The sequence below is a fragment of the Molothrus ater genome, chromosome 3 (genome assembly GCF_012460135.2).
Source record: "Molothrus ater isolate BHLD 08-10-18 breed brown headed cowbird chromosome 3, BPBGC_Mater_1.1, whole genome shotgun sequence".
Classification (NCBI taxonomy): domain Eukaryota; kingdom Metazoa; phylum Chordata; class Aves; order Passeriformes; family Icteridae; genus Molothrus; species Molothrus ater.
Genome location: NC_050480.2, coordinates 4,859,640 through 4,881,245, shown reverse-complemented (window position 1 = coordinate 4,881,245; position 21,606 = coordinate 4,859,640). Strand labels below are relative to the sequence as shown.

General features: G+C 54.9%; 3 protein-coding genes across 4 annotated transcripts; 1 reads left to right on the top strand and 2 right to left on the bottom strand.

The window, feature by feature from the left end:
- Positions 1–1,141: 1,141 nt before the first annotated feature.
- Positions 1,142–4,741, top strand: SSTR4 (somatostatin receptor 4). Of its 2 annotated transcripts, XM_036380926.2 has the most exons (3): positions 1,142–1,280; positions 1,605–1,745; positions 2,212–4,741. In XM_036380926.2, exon 3 carries the CDS (start codon positions 2,259–2,261, stop codon positions 3,489–3,491), a length of 1,233 nt encoding a protein of 410 aa, XP_036236819.1. In that variant the 5' UTR covers positions 1,142–1,280; positions 1,605–1,745; positions 2,212–2,258; the 3' UTR covers positions 3,492–4,741. The 2 variants fall into 2 exon arrangements, with proteins under 2 accessions (XP_036236819.1, XP_036236818.1); XM_036380925.2 differs by lacking the exon at positions 1,142–1,280 and having other exon boundaries at positions 1,349–1,745.
- Positions 4,196–7,662, bottom strand: THBD (thrombomodulin). Its single transcript, XM_036380924.1, has one exon. The coding sequence runs from the start codon at positions 7,660–7,662 to the stop codon at positions 6,025–6,027; it is 1,638 nt and encodes a 545-aa protein (XP_036236817.1). The 3' UTR covers positions 4,196–6,024.
- A 4,572-nt stretch (positions 7,663–12,234) lies between these two features.
- CD93 (CD93 molecule) lies at positions 12,235–14,959 on the bottom strand. The gene is made up of 2 exons (XM_036381360.2): positions 14,701–14,959; positions 12,235–14,565 (listed from the first exon to the last, which is right to left on the bottom strand). The coding sequence occupies exon 2, from the start codon at positions 14,386–14,388 to the stop codon at positions 12,646–12,648; it is 1,743 nt and encodes a 580-aa protein (XP_036237253.1). The 5' UTR covers positions 14,389–14,565; positions 14,701–14,959; the 3' UTR covers positions 12,235–12,645.
- Positions 14,960–21,606: the final 6,647 nt, after the last annotated feature.

Here is a 21,606-nt window from a genome sequence, read left to right as displayed (position 1 = left end):
ACGCCCAGAGCTCCTGAGCTGGCACCCGGGAATTTCTGTGTCAGCACTGTGGGATCCCATTGCCCTTTATCCCACTGGAACACCCCATGGAATTGGGAGTGGAGATGGGGTGCCAGCACTCCCTGGATCCTGGATATTCCCAGCAGGATCAGTGCCAGCTGCACCATTAACCACGGTCATAGATTTAAGCAGCGAGGAGGAAATCCACCTGTTTTCCCAGGATTTCCAGGCACATTCCCAGGAGTATCACATGGACGTTTATCCCTATTCCCATCCTGGCAGTAGGGCCCCAAAATGGGCTCATTCAGCCAGCTCCGAATTCCCAAAAATTCCAGTGCTGTGATTTTGGGATGACTGAGGCAAGTTTGCTTCATCGCTTCCTGGCCAGGGTTGGGATAAATCAGATAAGGAGGAGCTGAGGGAGAAGGGAATGTTGGAAAAAAGGAGGATCTGGGGGAATTTCATTCCCTACAAGTCTGTGATGGGAATTAGGTGGGAACTGGGCTCTACTCCCAGGGAACAAAAGATGGGATAAAAGGGAATGGCCTCAGGGGACGTTTAGGTTGGATATCAGGAAAATTTCTCTCCCAGGGCAGTGGTGGACTCCTTATTCCAGGAGGGATCTAAATTCACGTGGATGTGACACTGGGGGACCTGGATCAGTGCTGGGTTAACATTGGATTCCATTATTTTAAAGGGCTTTTCCAACCTCAGTGATCCCTTTATTCCATGACGCTATTACTCTTTGATTCCACAATTCTGTGATTCCATGATTCTATGATTCCATGATCTGGGCTTAGCTGATGCCAGGGATAGGATTCCCTGGATCCCTCCCATCCAAAAAAAACCCCAAACCCAGCAACGGATTAAAAAAAAAAAAAAAAAAAAAAAACAAACAAAAAAAAACAAACAAACAAAAAAAAAAAAAACAAAAAAAAAAAACAAAACACCAAAAAAAAACCCCAAAAAGATGGATTTTCCTCCTATTATTTCTTCTTGCACCCTCAGTTCCAGCACAGACTGTGGAATGGGGTGGAATTCCCGGTGGGTTGGGATGTGGGGCCAGGCCGGGCTGACCCTCACCTCTCCAAACAAACGCGGAATCCTGGGATGCGGTGCCGCAGGGAAAGAGCTCTAGCGGGAAGGATCCGGGGGCCCTGCAGCGCTGGGAAGGCGGGAATGCGCGGCAGGAATGCGGGATGAGGGATGCGTTGCCAAGGCAACCATTCCTTCTCCATCTCCTGCCTCTCCCCGGAGCCACGGGGGGATGCGAGGGCGGGGTGCGGGATTTGGGATGCGGGATTCGGGATTCGGGATTTGGGATGCGGGCGGGGGGAGGAGGGGGGGATCGGGCTGCGGATCCCGCCCTCCGCAGCGCCGGGAAGGAGCCGCTGGAGCGGGAATGCTCCGGCCGGGAGCCGCCGGACAGCGCAGCCCGGCGGGAGAAGGGCGGAGGGCGCTGCGCTGTTTTCCAGAGGAAATCCTGGAGCAGAAAGTTGCGCCGCGTTTATTTTTTCACGGAAAGCCGATGCCTGCGGCATAGGGATGCGGGAGAGGGGGAAGATCCTGCGGGTCCATCCCTGCTTTGTCTTTCACTTTAAAAGGTCCGGATCTTCCCGGTCATCTGATCCAGGTCAAGTAGGACTTTCCGTTGGCGACGGATCCCACCGGAGCATCTTCCCACAGCGGCTTCTTCCCCACGGCAGGAAGTCGTGAGGCTCCTTCAATCCCTGGAATACTGAAAGGTAAAATATTCCCGGCTGACTTTCTCCTTGGCAGGGTGAATGAAATCCTTGAGATTTGCAGGGGCTCCTTAAGGTGGATGGCGTTGATTCCCAGGCAGGGTTGGGATTGATTCCCAGGCCGAGCTGGGATTGATTCCTAGGCCAGGTTGGGATTGGTTGCCAGGCCTGGTTGGGATTAATTCCTGGGCCAGGTTGGGATTAATTCCTGGGCCAGGTTGGGATTCCCAGGCCATCCCACCTGGTTCGAGGAGCCCCACGGAGGGTTAACTCCCACCCCACCCCACAGCCTCTGAGATCCCAAAAAACCAGGATCCTCCGGCCTGAGGAATGACGTGGAGGTGTCCAGGCAGGAAGGGGGTTGATGGAAGGAGTCAGGGGGTGGTGGATGGAGGTTCCCAATCCAAGGGGAACGTGGCCACTGGGATTTCTGCGCCCCACAGCCCTCACCCCTGTGCCCTGCCCGCAGGTTGACCCCATCGCCGCTGCTCTCCCGTCCATGGATCACCTCCCGCCATGAGCACGGACGGCGAGCAGCTCCTGGCAGCCGGAATCCCCCTCTGGAGCATCTCCAGCTGGGCCGGCTCTGAGCCGCCCCCCAACAGCAGCACAGTGGCAGCGGCAGTGGGAGATGCCAGCCGGCCCCCGGGAGCGCCGGAGCGCGGCGGGAGCGCGGCGGAGATCGCAGGCATGGTGGTGCTGCAGTGCATCTACGGCCTGGTGTGCCTGCTGGGGCTGCTGGGCAACGCGCTCGTCATCTTCGTCATCCTGCGCTACGCCAAGATGAAGACGGCCACCAACATCTACCTGCTCAACCTGGCCATCGCTGACGAGCTCTTCATGCTCAGCGTGCCCTTCGTGGCCACGGCGGCGGCGCTGCGGCGCTGGCCCTTCGGCCGGGCGCTCTGCCGGACCGTGCTGGGCGTGGACGGCCTCAACATGTTCAGCAGCGTCTTCTGCCTCACCGTGCTCAGCCTGGACCGCTACATCGCCGTGGTGCACCCGCTGCGCGCCGCCTCCTACCGCCGCCCGCGCGTCGCCAAGCTGGTCAACGGCGGCGTGTGGCTGCTGGCGCTGCTGGTGGCCTCGCCCATCCCGGTGTTCGCCGGCACGGCGGTCACCCGCGACGGCCGCGCCGTGGCCTGCGACCTGCTGTGGCCCAGCCCGGCGTGGGCGGCCGCCTTCGTGGTGTACAGCAGTGCGCTGGGCTTCGTGCTGCCCGTGGTGGCCATGGCGCTGTGCTACCTGCTGCTGGCCGGCAAGATGCGCGTGGTGGCGCAGGGCGTGGGCTGGCAGCAGCGGCGGCGCTCCGAGGGCAAGCTGACGCGGCTGGTGGTCACCGTGGTGGCCATGTTCGTGGTGTGCTGGCTGCCCTTCTACGTGGTGCAGCTGCTGGAGCTGCTGCTGCCCGGCCGCCTGGACGCCAGCGCGCACAATGCCTCGCTGCTGCTCAGCTACTCCAACAGCTGCGCCAACCCCATCCTCTATGGATTGCTCTCCGAGAATTTCCGCAACTCCTTCCACGGCGTGCTGCGCCGCTGCCGCGACGCCGGCCTGTGCTGCTGCCGCGCCGCCGACGGGGACGGGGGGGACAGCGAGGACGAGGAGGAGCCGCTGGATTACTGCGCCGCGCCCCGCGGGGACGCCAAGGGCTGCGTGTGTCCCCCCCTGCCCTGCCAGCAGGACCCCCTGCGCCCCCAGCCCTGCTGCACGCCCGGGGCCCTCCTCCCCAAAACCACCCCCTTCTAGGGGGCCCCAAAATCGGGGGTGAAAGGGGATGCTGGATGGAGAGGGCCCGCGATGCCGGGTCCGACTGGCGGGTGCGCCGCGCCGCTCTCCGAAATAAAAAGCCATAAGACTGGCCTGGGATGGAGCAAATTCCATGGATTGAGTGGTTATTGCCGTTACTCCGGCATCCAGGAGCCTTCAGCAGGGATGGGGAGGATCCCAAAGTGTTAATCAGGAGCACATGGCCCTCCTGATTTATAAATGATAAATCCCCATTTCTTCCCAAGAGACGGGGAGACATCGGGAAAAATCCCAAAGCCCATCAGCTCTGCTGCATCTACAGCAGAATGAGATCCCATTGTACACATCTCCCTACCCAAAATTCCTAGGATCTTATCACACCCAGGACCAGATTTCCACCAAAAGAACCAACAAACCAGGATAACCAGATTTTGGTGGGCTTGGAACCCCAGGGTGAGGAACAGCACATGGAGGCCCCATGGAGTGAGCCACTTCCAGCTTTATTTGGGGTGCAACTTTGTCCTTGGAATGGGATCGGTGTTGTCCATTATTCATGGCTCATTCCTTCCATTTTAATCCCACTGGGGAAGTAACCAGCCGGGAACATTTTCATCCCTGTGCTGCCCTGAATGCTCCTGGGTTTTCCTGGATTTCTGGAGGAATTTTTGGGAAGGGGAGAAAGAACAGGCCCTGAGCAGTTCCTCTAAACCAGACTGGCAAAACTTTATTGGTGTCCACACAGGATCTCCATGAGACAATTCCATCAGACAGGGTAAAATTCCAATAAATAAATAAGGATTTACAAATGGGCCCGGGGGGAGCAGGCCGGGGTGGGGGAGAGGATAAAACAGGGAGTGCTGGGAATTCAGGACTCCGATGCACCGTAAGGAAGGAATTTGTGATAAGATAAAACTCCGCAGTGGGAATATGAGATTAGGGGGGAGGAGGAGATTTTGGGGGTGTGGTGGCAAAACCTTGGATCCACCAAGGAACGAGCAGGGGTTTGAGCTGGATAACAAGGAAAGATCCATGGGAAGCAGATCCTGCATATGAGATGATGCCTCAGCGAATTCTTTCCTCTCTCAAACCTTATCCTCTCTTTCCCTTCCTTTTCCTTGGATATTTTCCCAAGTGACACCTTTATATTTTGATATCTCTTTCTGGATAATTATGGATAATCACAACAGCTCCCTCCTTCCCACTGCAGCCAAACTGTCCTAAAATAAACCTGGCACATCCACAGACTTACAGCCCTCACTCCATGTGGTTTCACTTTAATCCATCCCCAGGGATCCATGGACCCTCAGTTACGCAGCCTTCAGGATAACGACCTTTTAGGAAAACCACAATTCCTACAAATGCCTCATTTTGATTTTCCTGGGAATTTGCAGCGGAGGTTTAGCATTCCAGGGGGGATGCTGAGTGCTGGGAAGTTCATAGGGTGGGAGGGGGGAATGTGGGGGAACAGAACCCCCCTGTTCTGATCCCAGGCTTCCAAAACTTCTCTGGGATAATATTTCACGGGCATAAAGCTGCCAGTGGCCGCTCGGACAGCAGCCGGAGCAGGACCCCTCCTGTGGCTCCCCAGGGAAGGATGGAGCTGGAAAACCAGATTCTTCTCAGAATTCTCCCCCCAGGCCGTGGCTGGGAATGAGCGGCGCGCTGGAATCCCGCCCCCTGGGAATGTTTTGCCTCGGGCTAGAGTCAGCCCTGCACGAGGGAACAGGGAAAATCCCTGTGGGTAGCAGGGGTCAAATCCAAATCCAAAATCCAACAATCGAGTTTAAAGCAACAACAGCGGAAAGCCATGGAGGGACCTGGATGTGGCTCTGCAGCACCACAAACCTTTCCTACAAAATTCACCCCAGCAGCCTTCGTGTCCCTGTTTAACCTCCACATCCCGCAAAAAAATAAGGAGAGGGAATGGGAATTAGGAATTTCAGTCCCACCTTGGTGACACCGAGCCGGGTCCCTGCTGTCACCAGTGGCTTAAGGTGACAAGTGCTCCCCACATCTTTGCTCCTCCTTCCCTCAGCTTAAAACAAACAAACCCCATCCCAAATAAAAGCAGGAGCTTCCCAGCTCGGGAAAAACATCCAGCCCGGGGGAGGGGGATTTCGGTCAAGGAGTCCTTCCAAAGTCCCCGCCTTGGTCACGCCGTGCCCTCATCCCACGGATTTAGAGTCACTTGCACACGGAGCCGTCCCTCCTGGATTTTTCCTTGCGGTTTTCCCGACCACCGGCTCGGGAAAAGGAGAGCTGAACGCCAAGGAAGCGGGAACAAGGAGCAGGAGCGGAGCAGCCTCGGGGTGTTCTGCTGTCCCCGCTCTCCTGCGCTGGCATTCCAAGAGCCGGCTGGGAAGCAGCGGGTATTTCTGGGAGTGATGTGATCACAGCTTTTCCCGAATTATCATTCAAAAATTCCAGCCGGGGCGCGAAAGGGCGGGGTGGGGGGGAGGATAGCGGCGGATAAATGTCACCCAGTTCGGCCTCCCAGTGTCCAATGTCCGTCCGTCCGTCCTGCCCGCTGTCCCTACGGCTTCTGTGCGGAGGGGACGGGCTGAAGTCCCAGCTCCTTCTCGTGGGGGCCGCTGTACTTGTAATCCATGGAGCCGTGGGAGCGGCAGCGCTTCCTGGCCAGGTAGAATCCCAGAGCCGCCAGGGCCAGGAGGCTCAGCAGGGCACCCCCGGCGATGCCCACCAGCACCCCGGGGTGCAGCGGCTCCGCTTTCGGCGGGGGCCGGCTGGGGACGGGCGTGTGCGGTTCCAGCTCCAGATCCCCCGAGGACGTTTCGTCGCCATCCCCGTCCAGGACGAGGATGCAGTCGATGCCGCTCAGGAGGTAGCCGTGGGGACAGTGGCACTGGAAGCTCCCGGGGGTGTTGGTGCAGTTGAACTCGCAGTGGCCGCTGTCGCACTCATCCACGTCCATGCACAGGTTGTCGTCCTCGTCCAGCATGAAGCCGTCGGGACACTTGCACTTCCCGTCGATTTCGCACAGGGGTGGGCACTCGGTGGTGTTGCAGTGCGGGAGGCAGCGGGAGGGATCCTGCGGGTGCACGGCGTAGCCGGGGTGGCAGCCGCAGCGGTCGCCGTCGGGCAGCTCCTCGCAGCGCTGCTGGCACGACAGATTCCAGCAGGGCGGCAGGCGCTGGCAGCGCCCGCCCACCATCCTGTAGCCTTTGTGGCACCGGCACTCGAAGCCGCCCTTGGTGTTCTCGCACTTCTGCTCGCACGGGCCGGGCTCGCTGGCGCAGTCGTCGATGTCCTCGCAGCTGACGCCGTCGGCCGCCAGCTGGTACCCGACGGAGCACATGCACACGAAGGAGCCGTCGGCCACCACGCAGTGGTGCTGGCACTGCGCGCCCTCGCACGGCGAGCGGCACCCGCGCCCGTCCGGCGCCAGCACCGCGCCCTCGGAGCAGGAGCAGCGCGGCCGCCCGCTCTCCTCCGCGCACGTCCCCGCGCAGCCCCCGCCGCCCAGCTCGCACGGCCACGCTCCCGGCGTGTCGCGGCCCCAGCGCGGCCCCGCGCCGTCCCCGTCCTCGCAGCGCAGCCGCAGCCCGAGGTCAGCGATGTCCGCCACGCTGCCCGGAGGCAGCGCCAGGAAGTCCGCTCCGCGGGCGCCGAAAGGGGTGGTGTAGGTGACGGGGATGCCGCGCTGGGTGGCCAGGCGGGGACAGCTGCCTCCGTAGCTGTACTGGCAGAGGAAGCCGTCGGCCGGCTCCTCGCAGCGCCGCTCCTCCCAGCGCAGCTCCCGGGACACGGTCACGCAGCGCTCGCCGCAGCGCTGCCCCGACGGCGCCCAGTTGGTGTAATCGGTGCTGCGGTCGCCGGTGACCCAGCGGAAACCGCGGAGCCGCCGGCTGAGGTCGGTGCAGGACAAGGAGGGCGACAGCGACAGCCCGAGCCAGAGCCGCCCCTCGCGGTTCTGGAGCAGCAGCGCGATCGCCTCCTCGGCCACGGTGGAGCGCACGGTCATGAGGTGTCCCCCGCCCCGCTCGCAGCCCTCGCTGGCGGCGGCGAAGGAGCGGGACGCCCAGAACACGGCGAAACACTCGTGCTCCAGGCACTGCGCGCCCGCGGGGGACAGGTCCCGCGGCTGTGCCAGCGCCACCGTCCCCAGCAGCAGCAGCAGCAGCAGCAGCGGCGGCGGCAGCAGCGGCCGCATGTCCCGCGGAGGGGGCGGCCGGCGGCGCCCCGAGCTGAGCATGGCCCGCTCCTCCCGGCCGCCCCCTTTATAGCGGCCCCGGCGGGGGAAGGAAGCGCCCGCGGGGCCGGGAGGGAGCGCGGCGGTGAATCCCGGGCGGGCGCTGCCCCCGCCCCCGCCCCGCCGCCCCGGGCCCCCTCCCGCATCCTCCCGGCGGCTCCGCCCCGGCGGGGCCCGCCCGGCTGCGCGGGGGGAGCGGCAGCGGCCGGGGCGTCCCGCGGGAGCCGGGGAAAACAGGGTGAGCCTCGGGAAAAGGGGGAGACGGCAGCGGGATTTCACATGGCAGGAGGGGGCGTCGGGGTGGGAGCGGCGCCCGCCGGGAATTGTCACCCCGCTGGGAATTGTCACCCCGCTGGGAATTGTCAGTCACTCAGTTGCTGTCACAGCGGACTGCGGAGGGCACAGCTCAAGCCCTGCGTCCAGCTCTGGATCCAGCACAGAGCATCTCTGTGTCCAGACATGGGAATGGAGCCGGGAAGGGGCGGCAGCACCAGGAGGGAGCTGGGAGAGGGGCTCAGCCTGGGGAAAAGGAGGCTCCAGGGGGGACCTTCTCCCTCCCGGCAATCCCTGACAGGAGGGTGGAGTCAGGTGGAATCGGGATCTGCCCCCGGGGGATAATGAACGGGATGAAGGGAAACGGTTTAGGTTTAATTAAGGAAAACTTCTTTAATAAAAAATTAACATATAATTATGTGTTTCTATCTACAGTTATATATAATTTATATAGTTCTACTATTTGGTATTATTATTATTATTATTAAGCATTATTATGACCTTTCTTCCTATCTCCCGCATTCCCCACAGACACCTCTGAATGGATATCCCATTCCATCAGTTTATCCTTGGGGGATCCCCCTCTGCTGCCAGAACAGAGCCAAGAGCGACCTAAAAATGCAACCTAAATGTTCCAAGCTTCTCCACTCCACAAAAAGGCTGGTTTTTGCATGGAATTCCAACAGCCCCGGGCACTGCAATTGGCCTTTGGGATGAGCAGCAAATCCCAATTTCCTCAGATCATGGCAAGGAGGTTTCTTTATTAAATTCTAGTGAACTTTATTGAACTTTGTTGTCCTTTCTTCAACCCTCGGGGTTTGTTTTGTCCTCTCACAACCCTGGGTGCTTCCTGTAAATCCCATGAGGCTGTGGGGAAAAGGGAAGTTTGGATTATTATTATTATTATTATTATTATTATTATTATTATTATTATTATTATTATTATTAAACATAAACATAGATATAGCCATAGACATAAACATAATCATAAATATAAATATAAATATAAATATAAATATAAATATAAACAACTATTCTTTAATCCCATTGGACGTTTCGGATCTGCCCCAAATATTGAAAAAAAAATGTCCATGGAATTTAATTCCAGCAGCAGGGATGAACCTCAAGGAGAAAGTGTCCATGGAGGAGCTTGGAACAAAGAATTTATCCAAGCAGGATCATTCCCAGAAATCTCCTGGGAGCTGGATAACTCTGACCTTTACTGGCTTTAGGAACACCTGTTGTTCCCACAGTTTTCACTTCACTATTTCCAATTCTTCCTCCACTTCTCCTTTTACTTCTGCTTCTGTTTTCTGGAGAAAACCACCAAGAGAAGGAGGAAAACATCCTGGCAAACCACAGGAAAAGAAGGAAAACAGAACGTGGTGGAGATGAAAAAAAAAAAAAAAACAAAACAATAAATTTCTGCTCCTGCTGTTATTTTTTTTTTTCAGTAACTGCAAAGCCAGATAAAAAATTCCTTGTCAAGGTTTTTTCCAGGAAAAAACAGAGCCTTCCCAAACAATGATCCCACTTCACTGGCCTTGCCCGACTGACAACGTTTGTCCCTAAAAGATAATCGGGATGGGGTGGGAGGAATGGGATTAATCACGCTTTCATAATTCCCTTTTATCCCACTGCTCTGCAGGCTGAGTCAGGGTGCCAGCACTGCCCTGCCTGCTGACAGGCTGCTTTTCCTCTTCCCCAATCCCATTAATCATGTTTTCCCTGCCTTTCCCTTTGGCTCTGACTCATCCCGGCTGTCCCTGTCACTCTGCTCGGAGCGGGCACTTGGAATGCTTGTCCTGACCCCCGAATCCGGGAGTTTGCGTCAACAAGGGGGGGAATTTTTGGCTTCTTTGCAGGGTTTTGGGATGAGGTTGCTCTGTTGGAATGCTGGCAATTGTCCATGAAGGAATGGAAAGCAATGGAATGTAAAATAATATGAAATATCATGGGATAATAGGATCTAAAAGGGGTCTATCCTATTATTTGATCCCAAAAAAGCTCTCGCGCAGAGAGGTGCTGAAATCAAAGGGATTGCTTGTGGATTTGGGATCTTGGCCGTGGGATTAGGGCCTTGGTCATGGGATTGGAACCTTGGTTGTGGGATTGGGACCTTGGCCATGGAATTAGGACCTTGGTTGTGAGATTGAGACCTCGGCCATGGAATCAGGACCTCGGTTATGGGATTGGGACCTTGGCCATGGACTCAGGACCTTGGATGTGGGATTGAGAACATGGTCATGGGACTGGGGCCTTGCTCACAGTTTTAGGAACTTGGTCATGGTCTTAGGACCTGGCCCGTGGGTTGAGGTCCTTCCTCATGGGCCTTCCTTGTGGTTTTAGGAACTTGGTCATGGGATTAGGATCTAGCTCATGGACTTGGGCCCTTCCTCCTGGGTTTAGGGCCTTGCTTGTGGGTTTGGGACCCTGTACATGGATTTAGGGCTTTTCTTGTGGCTTTGGGACCTTTTTTATGGGTGTAGGACCTTCCTCGCGGATTTAGGACCTTCCTTGTGGTATTGGGATACAACACAGCCCATCCCAATGCTCCCACCCCATGGCCTCAGCAGGGATGAAGGGAATGGCCCCTGCCCAGGAGCACAGATCCTGGGAAAGGCTGAGATCATGGAAAAAGCTCTAGGAAAGGATTTGGCTCACCACCCACCCACCCACCGTGGGGAACACAAACATTAGGAGTACCAGACCATGGATTTTTAGGAATATCTTTATTAAAACCCACTGCAAACACATTTTTATTCAGGTTTTCTTGGAATTTCATCCAGAGAGAGGTGTTGGGATAACTTCATCCTGTAAATCCAAGAGTTTCATTCTGAGAAAGAAAAACACTCATCACAACAAAAAATTCCAAGGAGCAGGATGAACATCCCATCTCCTGTGGAAGACAGGGCACCAAATTATCCTGCTCCAACTTGTGGGATTCACCAGTCCCTGGACAACTCCCTAAGGAGGCCACGGATCAAGATGTGGCAGGAAAAATGAGAGACATGAGGCTGGATCCAGGTGGAATTGCACCAGGAGGGAGGATGCTACAGCAGGAAATATTCCATTAAGGAGAATCCAATGTAAACCTTGGCACAAATTCCTGTCTTCCCCTAGATCCATCATCATTCCCCAATGGAATACACAAAGGTTGCAACAGAAATCAGGATTTTGATTTTTGGGGAATAAACAACTCACCTCAGGTATTTCCCACCTCTGATTCCACCCTCACCTTTTCTTTTCTTTTCTTTTTTTTAATAGCCTTATATCCCATAAAAAAACCCAAGGCTGTCACTTCCCACAGACCCCAATCCAGCATAATTACATGGGATTTCCTTCATTGATCCAGCTATTTCCAATGCTCTGCTGACTTGGGATTTGGGAATTTTCGGCAGGATTTCCAAGAATCCTGCTGCTGCATTCCCTCCCTTTCTCCCAACTCAAGCAGCACACGGAAAACGTTCCTATCAGCTCCATTTTTCCTGTTTGCAGCTCACAATGGAGCCCCAAGACAAGAAAAAAGCAGGAAAGGGTTTTGCTCAGCACATGGAATGACAGGATGCAGCTCCCTGCCCACCACAAACTCCTTTGTGTTCTATTCCCATTCCTGGAGCAATTCAGCTCCAGGGACAAAATAACTCCAACAGAAACTTCAGGAACCTGCTGGACCCTTCAAATCCCGTGGCTGATCTTTTCCAGCCCTTCATAGCATGGATAAACCATGGAGGAGGTCCTGCTGGGTGTGCCCTTCAGGATTTGGGGCAGAATTCCCAGCTGGAAAGGCTGGAAGAGGCTCAAGGAGTTTTGGGAAGTACCTGGGGAGCAACTTGGCCCAGAGAGTTTTTTTGGGAGTTACGAGTTTTACACAGAATAATCAGCAAGTATTCCAATTCCAGCGTGTTCCTTACACAGGGAGAGAGGGAAAACATGCTCAGCCTGGAGCCGGGAAGGATCCTTCCCAAAACAAATGATCCAACAGGAAAAGCCCAGCCTCTCTTGTGGCTGATGGGAAGGAGAGCATTGTTTTCTCTGTTTAGAAGTGGATTTAGGCAGGATACTCAGGAAATGAGGAGGTGGTTATTCCAAACACAGCTTTTCCTACCTTTATGCCATTCCTTGGCTCCATGATGAGCAGTTTTCCCTGGTTTCAGGTGATAGATTTTTAACAAAACCCCAAAAGTAACCCTTAAACCCCACCCTGGTTGTGCCTGCAGGGGCCTGCTCGAGCTCTGCTGAGGCACATCCCAGTTTCCCATCCCAGCTTCAAACCCTTTTCCATCCCAACTTCAAACCCTTTTCCATCCCAGTTTCAAACCCTTTCCCATCCCAACTTCAAACCCTTTTCCATCCCAACTTCAAACCCTTTTCCATCCCAACTTCAAACCCTTTGCCAGGAGAACAAGGCAAATCCAGAGGAAGCAGTGCACAAGGGGCTGCAGGAGAATTCCAAGTGAGCAGTTTTCCTTTAGGAACGCGATCCAACAATTCCGAATTTGCCTTTTGGAGCAGAGCTGAGGAGACAAAATTCCACCCCATTCCCTCTCCCCTCTCGTTAACCCTTGGAGCAGCAGGACTGCAAATCCCACTGGAACAAACAGCCCGAGGAGCTCGCTTTGGGCACAAAGCATTCCCTCCCACCCTTTCACTGGGATTTTTAACCCTCTCCTACCTGCGCTCCCCGCGGCTCTCGGGCTGCTCGGGCACCCAGCAATAATTATCGGCCGCGTTTTTGGCCGGAGGTTTCTCCCTCTTGGCCGCCCTTTTCCTGCAAGCCACGAGCGCCAGGGCGAACGCCAGCAGGAGCAGGATGGCCACCAGGCTGCCCACGATGTAATAGAGCAGCAGCCGCGGGCCGTCGGCGCTGTGCTCGTCCGAGCCGGCCCCCAGTCCCGCGGTGGGCATTCCCAGAGAACGCGGGATGCTCGTGGTCCATGGGATGCGCGTGCTGCGGGGGATGCCGGAGCTCGGTGGGATGCCCGAGCTCTGTGGGATGCCGGAGCTCTGTGGGATGCTGCCGGAGCTCCGCGGGATGACGGTGGAGCTCTCTGGGATGCTGCTGGAGCTGTGTGGGATGCTGGAGCTCTGCGGGACACTGTTTGGGATCGCCTCTCCGGGGCTGCAGCCGTGGCCATCCGCGTCCCGGAGGGAGCCAGGCGGGCACAGGCACTCGTAGCCGCCGGGGAAGTTGTGGCAGGCGCCAGGACACGGATCCCTCAGGCACTCATCCACATCCAGGCAGGACTCTCCCCCCGGCTGCCGCTGGAAGCCGGGCCGGCAGGCGCAGCGGAAGGAGCCGGGAATGTTGATGCAGAGCTGCGGGCACGCGTGGGGCTGGGCACACTCGTCCACGTCGTGGCAGTGGTGGCCAGCGGGCCCCGCGGGGCGGTAGCCTGGCGGGCAGAGGCACTGGAAACCGCCGGGAATGTTGTGGCACTGGTGCTGGCACGGCCCCGACTCGCACTCATCCACATCCGAGCACCCGCGGCCGTCGGCTGCCAGGGCGTAGCCGGGCTCGCAGCCGCACTCGAAGCCGCCGGGCAGCGGGCGGCAGGATCCCTGGCAGGGGTTGGGATGGCAGGAATCCTCGGGAAGGCAGGAGGCCATGTCGGCGGCCAGCACGAAGCCGGGGTGGCAGGCGCAGCGCGGGGGCTCGCCGGGCGCGTCCAGGCAGCGCTGCTGGCAGCCCCCGTTGTGGTGCCCGCAGTCCACCGGGCACAGGGGACCCGGCGGGTGCCAGGCGAAGCCACCGCCGGCCAGCGGCCCCTTGCAGACGGCGAAGGCCGAGGCCCGGCCGCTGTCGCACTGCACCTCGGCCAGCGTGCCGAAGGGAGCGGCGGCCAGGCGGGCGCTGCGCACCCCGAACGGCGTGGCGTAGGTGACCTCGCCGCGGCCGGCCAGCGGCAGGAGCCCGCACATTCCCTGGAAGCTGAACTTGCAGAGGAAAGCCGGGAGCGTGCTCCGGCAGGCTCGGTCGGCCCAGCCGCCGGGGCCGTGCGGGCCGGGCGGCCGCAGGGCCACACAGCGGGCGCTCACGCAGGTGACGGCCGGCTCGGATGCCCACTGCGAGAAGTTGCCCGGCTCGCCTCCGGCCACCCAGGAGAAGCCTCGCAGCGGCTCCTGCGGCCGCACGCAGTGACCCCGGGGCAGGGCGAGCCCGAGCCAGGCCGGGCCGGCCCAGCCGGCGCTGGCCAGCAGCTCCCGCAGCCGCTCGGCCTCGCCCGCGCTGCCCGCTGGCGCCAGGTTGCCTCCGTTATCCTCGCAGCGCTCCTGGGCGCTTTTCCAGTTGCTCTCATGCCGGTGCAGGGTGTAGCAGGCGCTGTCGGCGCACAGCACCTCCGCGTCCTCCCCTCCGCAGCGCCAGGCCAGCAGCAGCAGCAGCAGCAGCAGGAGCGGCCGGAGCGTGGCCATGCCGCCGGACAAGTGGACAAATGACCAGCGGAGTCACATCCCGCTGTCCCGCCGAGCTCTCCCGAAACACATCCTGTGCTCCAGGCTTTCCTATTTATCACCGGAGGCCGCGGCTTCCTGTAGCGTGCACCCCGTTGTGCTTCCCGGCTTCCCTTTGTAAGAAACACGTTTGCTCTCCTGTGAAAATGCAGAAAGTTTAATAAAGGGCAGCAGGAGACAAAGCAAAGCAAGGATTATGGCTGGGCGCATCCTGGCACTCAGCCAAGAGCACCCCCTCACCTTCGGGGATATGGAAAACACCTTTTCCATTACCTCTGTCCTTTGCATCTTCATAGAGCCTTGTGCATATCCACAGGGCAGTTTACATATTCCGGGAAGTGTTTTGCACGGCCTCTCCTCGGGTCCGCCTCTCCAGAGCACGCGTGTCCCTCGGGTGTGGTTTGGGCTCCTCTTTATCGCTTCCAATGCGGGGCCTTGGTCGGTACTTCCATCAGGGCGCAGATGCTGATAGCTGGCGTATCAGCAGCGGGGTCCCCATGGCACGTCTGCTGGATGTTATCCCCGCCAAACAGAGAATTCGCTCACTCACAGCCACCACCACTGCCATGTCCGAGGTTTTGTTAATTGCAGAAATAAAAACAAAGTTATTTTAACATCATACGTACAGAACTCATGCTAATATTTGCAAAAAGCCAACAGTACAATATGTATTTATAGCACCTTTCCCGCCGGCTCCGTGCTCCCATCCCAAAGTTTTGGGTAAGACACGCTGCGTTCCTGCTTTTATGCTTTTATTTTTGTGGTGTTCCTGCTTTTTTTTTTCCCCCCCCCCCTCCAAGAATTTGATTTATTCCCTCCGGCAGCAGCTGAGTTTTCCAAGCCCTAATAGGGGCCGAGATTTTTCAGGCACGTGTTGCTAAAAGGGGAAGGAAAACATCCCGGCTAAAAAGCCGTGGGATCTGTGGATAGCAGCCTCTAAAAAAGAGGGAATATTTGACGCGGCCTCTCCCGCGCATGCTCAAAGATTCCAGCACATTTTCCCCTTTCTTTAAATAGATGGAAGAGCCCTGAAATAGGAGCTGGGTCGTGGGAAGGTCCTGGGAATACCGGGATGGAGCCAAGGCCGGCCGGGCTCCGGTGCCATCCCAAGCAGCGCTGTCCTGGCATCCCATGGATGAGGATTCCTCACAGAACTCGAGGTTTGGGCTGGAAAAGCTCATCCATGAGCAGGGCAGGGACAATTCCACTGGAATGGGCTGTCCCAGGGCAGGGACAATTCCACTGGAATGGGCCATTCCAGACTGATGCTGGGATGCTCTGTGGTAACAACTAGGCTTAATCCCAGTTCCCTCCCTGCATTCCCAGGATTTCTCCTGAAGCATCACTTCGGCAGCAGCAGATCCAGGATTTAACCCTGGGAGTCTGGATTTAACCCTGGGAGTCTGGGGAGCCTTTTCCTGCTTGGCACAGCCATGGATCCACTGTCCATTCTAGGATTTCTCAGGTTAGGTGGGTTTGGAATTCCTGAGGGAATGGCTGTGATCCAACAGAGAAATTAAAATCAGGAATCTGCTCCTTCACTTCCCTCCTAAATAAAAAAGCTGCCAAAAATCCCAATAAAAACTGTGGGTTATTCCCAGACCTGCTCATGCACAGCATTCCTGGGAAAGCCCTGACTGCTGGGATATCTTCTGGAATCTCCCATCTGAGTGAAGGTTCAGGGAACCACAGCCAATGCTCCCAAACCAGAGCATTGAGGAAAAACAGCTTTCCAAAAAAAAAAGGGAGAAACCCCACCTGGATGCCGTTTCTAATTGGATTTATCCAGAATTCCAGGAGTGGGGGAATTTTTTGGGCTTGGAATGAGAGAGCTCAGCATAGAAGCAGTTCCCTGCTGCCAGCCTAGGACACGGCTCCACTGTTGGAAAAACATGGATCATGGTTTGTCCACCCAGCTGATCCCACAATTTTCCAACTGACAACTTCTCCCACAGCCCAACCTGGCCTTTTTTATCCAACCAAGTCTTCCTGGACAAAATCTGTGAATTTTTAACTAAAGCTCTTCTGGATATTCCCAAACTGGGGGAAATCCCAAAATACTTGAATATCATTTAAATATTAAAAGTCATTCCAGGATAATCAAGGAATTGATGGGAATGTTCTTTCTTAGGGTGTGTAGGATGTCCAATCAGGAATCCTGTCCCAGGGAAGAACTTCCTTTTCAAAACCATGGAATATTCATGGAATGTTTGCAAAAATAAAGCTAAAAACATTTTCCAGTGGTTTGGGTTTGGTTTTTAAAAAAAAAAAAAAATAAAGGTTTATCCCTGTTTCCAAGAGTTTAATGGATAAGAAAGCTCCCTCCCATCACTTTTAGTAAGATCTCCATGTTCCAAGCTTACGTGGGAATATTTTTGAGAATTTTTGGTGCTTCTTTGATTTTTATTGACTATTCCACACTCCTTAAATTTTCTTGGATGTTCCCATTGAAAATCCAAGTCCTGGCTCCAAACTTTAGAAGGATTTTCTCTCCCAACCCCCTTTGGCTGAACACATAACCATATCCATAACCCCCATTTTCCTTAGGAATCCAATCCCAACGATCTCCTGGAGACCGGAACCCCCACCAAAGGGAATATCTAATACGGTTAACTAAAAGCAATAAGAAAAAATCGGGAATTGCTGAAAATTAAGGAATTGGTTTAAAAGTGTCTCTTGGAGGTTAAAGAAGGAAAAGGGCGTGGAATGTGTGACGTCAGCGGCGGCAAATCCCAGGACTGGGATGAGGGACAATGGAGCCGGAGTCGGGGACACCTGGGCGGGGGAAAAGAATTGGAGGAACTCGGCTCCCTCTGGAGACATCACAAGGACACGGAGCCGGGGTTGGGAAACTCCAGGAAGGCTCTTGGAATGGGGGAGCTCCTGTTACACTAAATTTTGGGAATTTGGGCAATGTAGAGGAGCAGGAATTAGAAGGGGTTTAATGGGAACAGAATTCCAAGCACCAGGAAAAGGAATTGCTTTGTTTGGGTTTTCACATCCTTCACATCCCTTCTCCTGTGCTCCGGGGAAGTCCCACCTGGAATTCTGCATCCAGGTCTGGCTCCCAGCACAGGAAGGACATGGAGCTGTTGGAGCAAATCCAGAGGAGGCACCGGAATAATCAGAGGGATGGAGCAGCTCTGCTGGGAGTAAAAACTAGGAGAATTGGAATTGCTCAGCCTGGCAAAGAAGAGCTTCAGGATAATCAAATTGTGGCATCTCAGGAGCTGAAGGAGACAAGGAGGAAAGCAGGGAGAGATTATTCCCAAGGGATGGAGTGACAGGAGAAGGGGAATGGCTTCCCACTGCCAGGGAGCAGGCTTAGATGGAATACTGGGAATAAATCCTTCCCTGGGAGGGTGGGGAGGCCCTGGCACAGACTCCCAGAGAAGCTGTGGCTGCTCCATCCCTGGAAGTCTCCAAGGCCAGCTTGGAGCACCCTGGGATAGTGGGAGGTGTCCCTGCCCATGGAATGAGACGAGGAACTAAGATCCCTTCCCACTGAAACCATTCCATGATTTTTTTCATGGAGTGGCTGAATGCCCACCTAGATGGAAATGAAGAAAGGAAGGAGTAGTTCCCATCCCAAATATTCTGTTCCTTCTGGGCATCTCCCTCCTTTTCATGGAAGCAGGGAATTGGTTCCTTGGAGTCCAGACTCCATGCTGGCATTTTTGATTCTTCCCTCCCTTTATCCTGTCCACGATTTTCCAACGTTGGACCAACTTCCAGGAATTCTGTATCTCTCCAGATAAAATCCAAGACAGAACTCCAGGAGCTCCATGGGGTCTCTGCCAGCTGGGAGGGAGCTGCTCCAGGTGTTTTGAGCAGCTCCAAGGAATTTGATGGATGCCAAGTCAGGGCATGATTCTTGAATTTTGTCCCATTTTTCCAGCCCACCTTGTGCTTAAAAACAGGAATTCCATTTCTGTTTCCATTTGGAAGCTGTCACTGTGATTCCAGGGAGGAGAAATCCCACTAGCCCCCAGCAGATCCATGCTTGGAAATTTCTTTGGGATAGAAGTGGGGCACTCTTCCCAAACTCTTTCCTCCTGGAAGTGGAAGGAGTGGAGCACAGCTGGAATATTAACTTGGATAGCAGCTGGAAAAGTGGGAATCTTGCCTCTGGAAGCCTTCCATCCAAGAAGGACAAGATTCTCAGATCCCAGTGGAAAATCCTCACTCCAAGGGATGTTTTCCCTCTTCCTTTGTTATCTGAGGGATCCTTTTATTATTCTTGAATTTTTCATGTGTTCAGAGCCTTGGAATTGCTGACTGGACTGTCCTGGGTGGTCCAGGGTGGGAATGTGGGCTGGGAACAACCTCTCCTCCAGATGGAGCCAGTTTAGGAAAAAACAGGAATTCAATCAGAGGCTTCCATGGGGATGGACCCCTCCTCCCACCAGGAGATTCTCCAAGGAATATTTCTGGGGGAGCTCTGGAAAAGCAGGGGGGAAGATGAAGGGGAGGACGGAGATTAAATCCCAACCCAAATTCGCTGCCTTCATTCCAGCGGGAGATTTGGGGATATTAATGTTGGAATGCCACCAGGACACCTGGAGAGCACACACACAAATAAACTCCAGGATTTCTCCAAACAATCCAACCCATCCGGAGGGGCTGCATTGGGATTTGGAGCTCAGACCAGCCAGAGTGGGGGAAATGCTGCAGCTCTGCAAAATTCCCTCTTATTCCCAAATTTCCTGGTCATCCAGAATGAGCCATCAGGGAATTTGGCAGCTCCTGCTGTTCCTGAGGGAATTACAACTCACCTCCCTAAACAGGGATTGCCTAGGGAAAGGAAAATTGGGAAATTTTCTCCCCCAAAATACAAAGAAAGTGGAGAACTCACTAAGGATGGGGAATTCCTGTGTGGTTTTTTCTGGGATTTGTGTGTCTGTTCCTTGTGGGAAGCTGGAGGCAAGAGGGAACATCTTTAGGATATTTGGGAGGGGTTTTTTTGGCATAAATTGGGGTTTTCTGCTGGGCATTCCCTCTCTTAGCTCATCCCGTTTGGTGGCAGGATTGGTTTTCCAGGTGGAATAATCAAGGATTAAATAAAAATTTAAAAAATTAAAAAACAAAAAATAAAAACATCCTAAAACTAAAACCAAAACTAAAACTAAAACTAAAACTAAAACTAAAAATAAAAATAAAAATAAAAATAAAAATAAAAATAAAATAAAATAAAAGGAGTGTATCCATAGGCAGGTGCTGCCTGAATAAACATGGAATTACCATGGGAAGGAACCATTCCAGGGGATCCATGAGGAGTTGATTCCTTCTTTTCTCCCCCTCTATCTCACACTTTTTTCCCCATTGAAAACAGGTTTTCCCTGCCCACAAGAGCTCTGGGGAACAGAATTCCCAATTTCCACCAAAAATCAGGATCAGGGGATCCAAGGTGATCCCTGTATTCCCATGTGGTGCCAGAGGGAGAATTCCAAAGGAAGCAGTTTAAGACGCAGCCTCATGATCCCAGAAATGGGGACAGGCAGGTCTGGAAAAGGCACTGGGATCCTGGATGGAGGATTTGGGTAATCCCATTTTTCTTTGGGATGTTTAGGACAACGATCAAGGAAGGTGCATCCGTAGATCCATTTTTTTTTTCCTGGAGCAGAGGCTGGGCTCTCTTATTACATATTAATTTCCCCCCTTTGCACATCCCACAGAATTCCCTGCCTGTGTTCCCTCCCCCTCTTGCTGGAATTCCCACATTTGTGGCACAATCCAGACTTCCAGTCCTTCCCAAGTTCCCGCAAGCAGCAAAGACCAAGGATGGGGTTAAAGCGGGATCTGGGCTGGCTCCGGCTGCTCCAGCTCCACCTTGCGCTGAGCCAATCGGGATTTGCTGCCATTCCCAAATGTCGTTCCCGGCCGGAGGGGCTGGGAGGGCCGGGAATGACTCAGCCCTGGCACGATCCCAGAGTTTCCAACACCCCCAGCTGGATTGCTCCCTGTTTTCCCATTTTCCTCCCGCTTTTTTAACGCTGTCCCAGCCCAGCTGCGCTGAATCGCTTTTCCCGCTGATGTGCCAAATCCTGGGAACGAGGTGGCTCTGGAATGTGAAGGGAAAGGCAGGGTTGGAAACCCACCCGAGGCTCGGGAAGTGCCGGGTGTTGCCCGGCAAGGGCGGCAACAACTGGAAGGAAAAGCAGGGTGGGATTCTCCAAAGGGATGAGCGGCTCCTCCAGACCCTGCCCAGCTTTCCCGGGATCACGGCAGCGGCGTGGGATGGGCTCGGAGAGGGGGATAAAAGTGAAGACATCCCAAAAAAACAGGGATGTGGCTCCACAAAAGGGCAAATCCAACCTGCAGGGGAAGCAGGATAATCAATTCCTTGTTTTCCAAAGGGGTTGGGAATGACATGGGCTTGAAGGTCATTCCCAACCCAGCCCAGCCTGGGAATATTGTTCTCCTGATCCTGATCTTTCTAGAATCTTCTCTGCCCAGATGATCCTGTTTGGAATGTGGGATCCCTTTGCTGGATCATGTCGCAGAATAAATTCCATTAAAAAAAGGGAATTATAAATATTGGCATCCACTGGGAAATCCAGAGCCGCCCCCACGTCGGGATGTGGCTGCTCCAGCCCCTCTCTCCATCCAAGGAGAGATCCCAAAATTCAGAAGGGAGAGGAGCTGAAAGTTCAAATATTCCTTAAAATTGGCAGGAAAATGGCCTGAAGCACCTGAAAACATCGAGGTCATTGCCGGCAGGAGCTGATCCCAGCAAAGCCCAAACTGATCCCACCAGCAGCGTCACCATTCCTGCTTCCCACACTGGGCTCTTTTCCAGGTTTTTCCTTCTATCCCACAAATCTTCCTCCTTGGAGAGGAGGAGGAAGAGGGACAGACTCCGGCAGGGCCTTGGATTTGCCCTGGGAATGGGGTAGCACTCATGATTCCAGGGATAGGAGGGGAATCCTGAGGGAAAAATCATCTGTTTTCCTTTCTGCTGATGGAGTTTGTGGCTGGGAGGTGAGGAAAATGGGATATTCCCACTGGAATTTTATGGTTGGATTGAAAGATTATCTCAGCAGGATAATCCCTGTGGCAGGATCAGAAGTATCCCACCTCCTTCTGGGAGGTGCTGGAATGACAGAATTCCCAAAGAATTCCCATTTTACCCTCTTCAAGCCCAGGCAAGTGTGACCTTGGTTCCCACCGTTTGTGTGG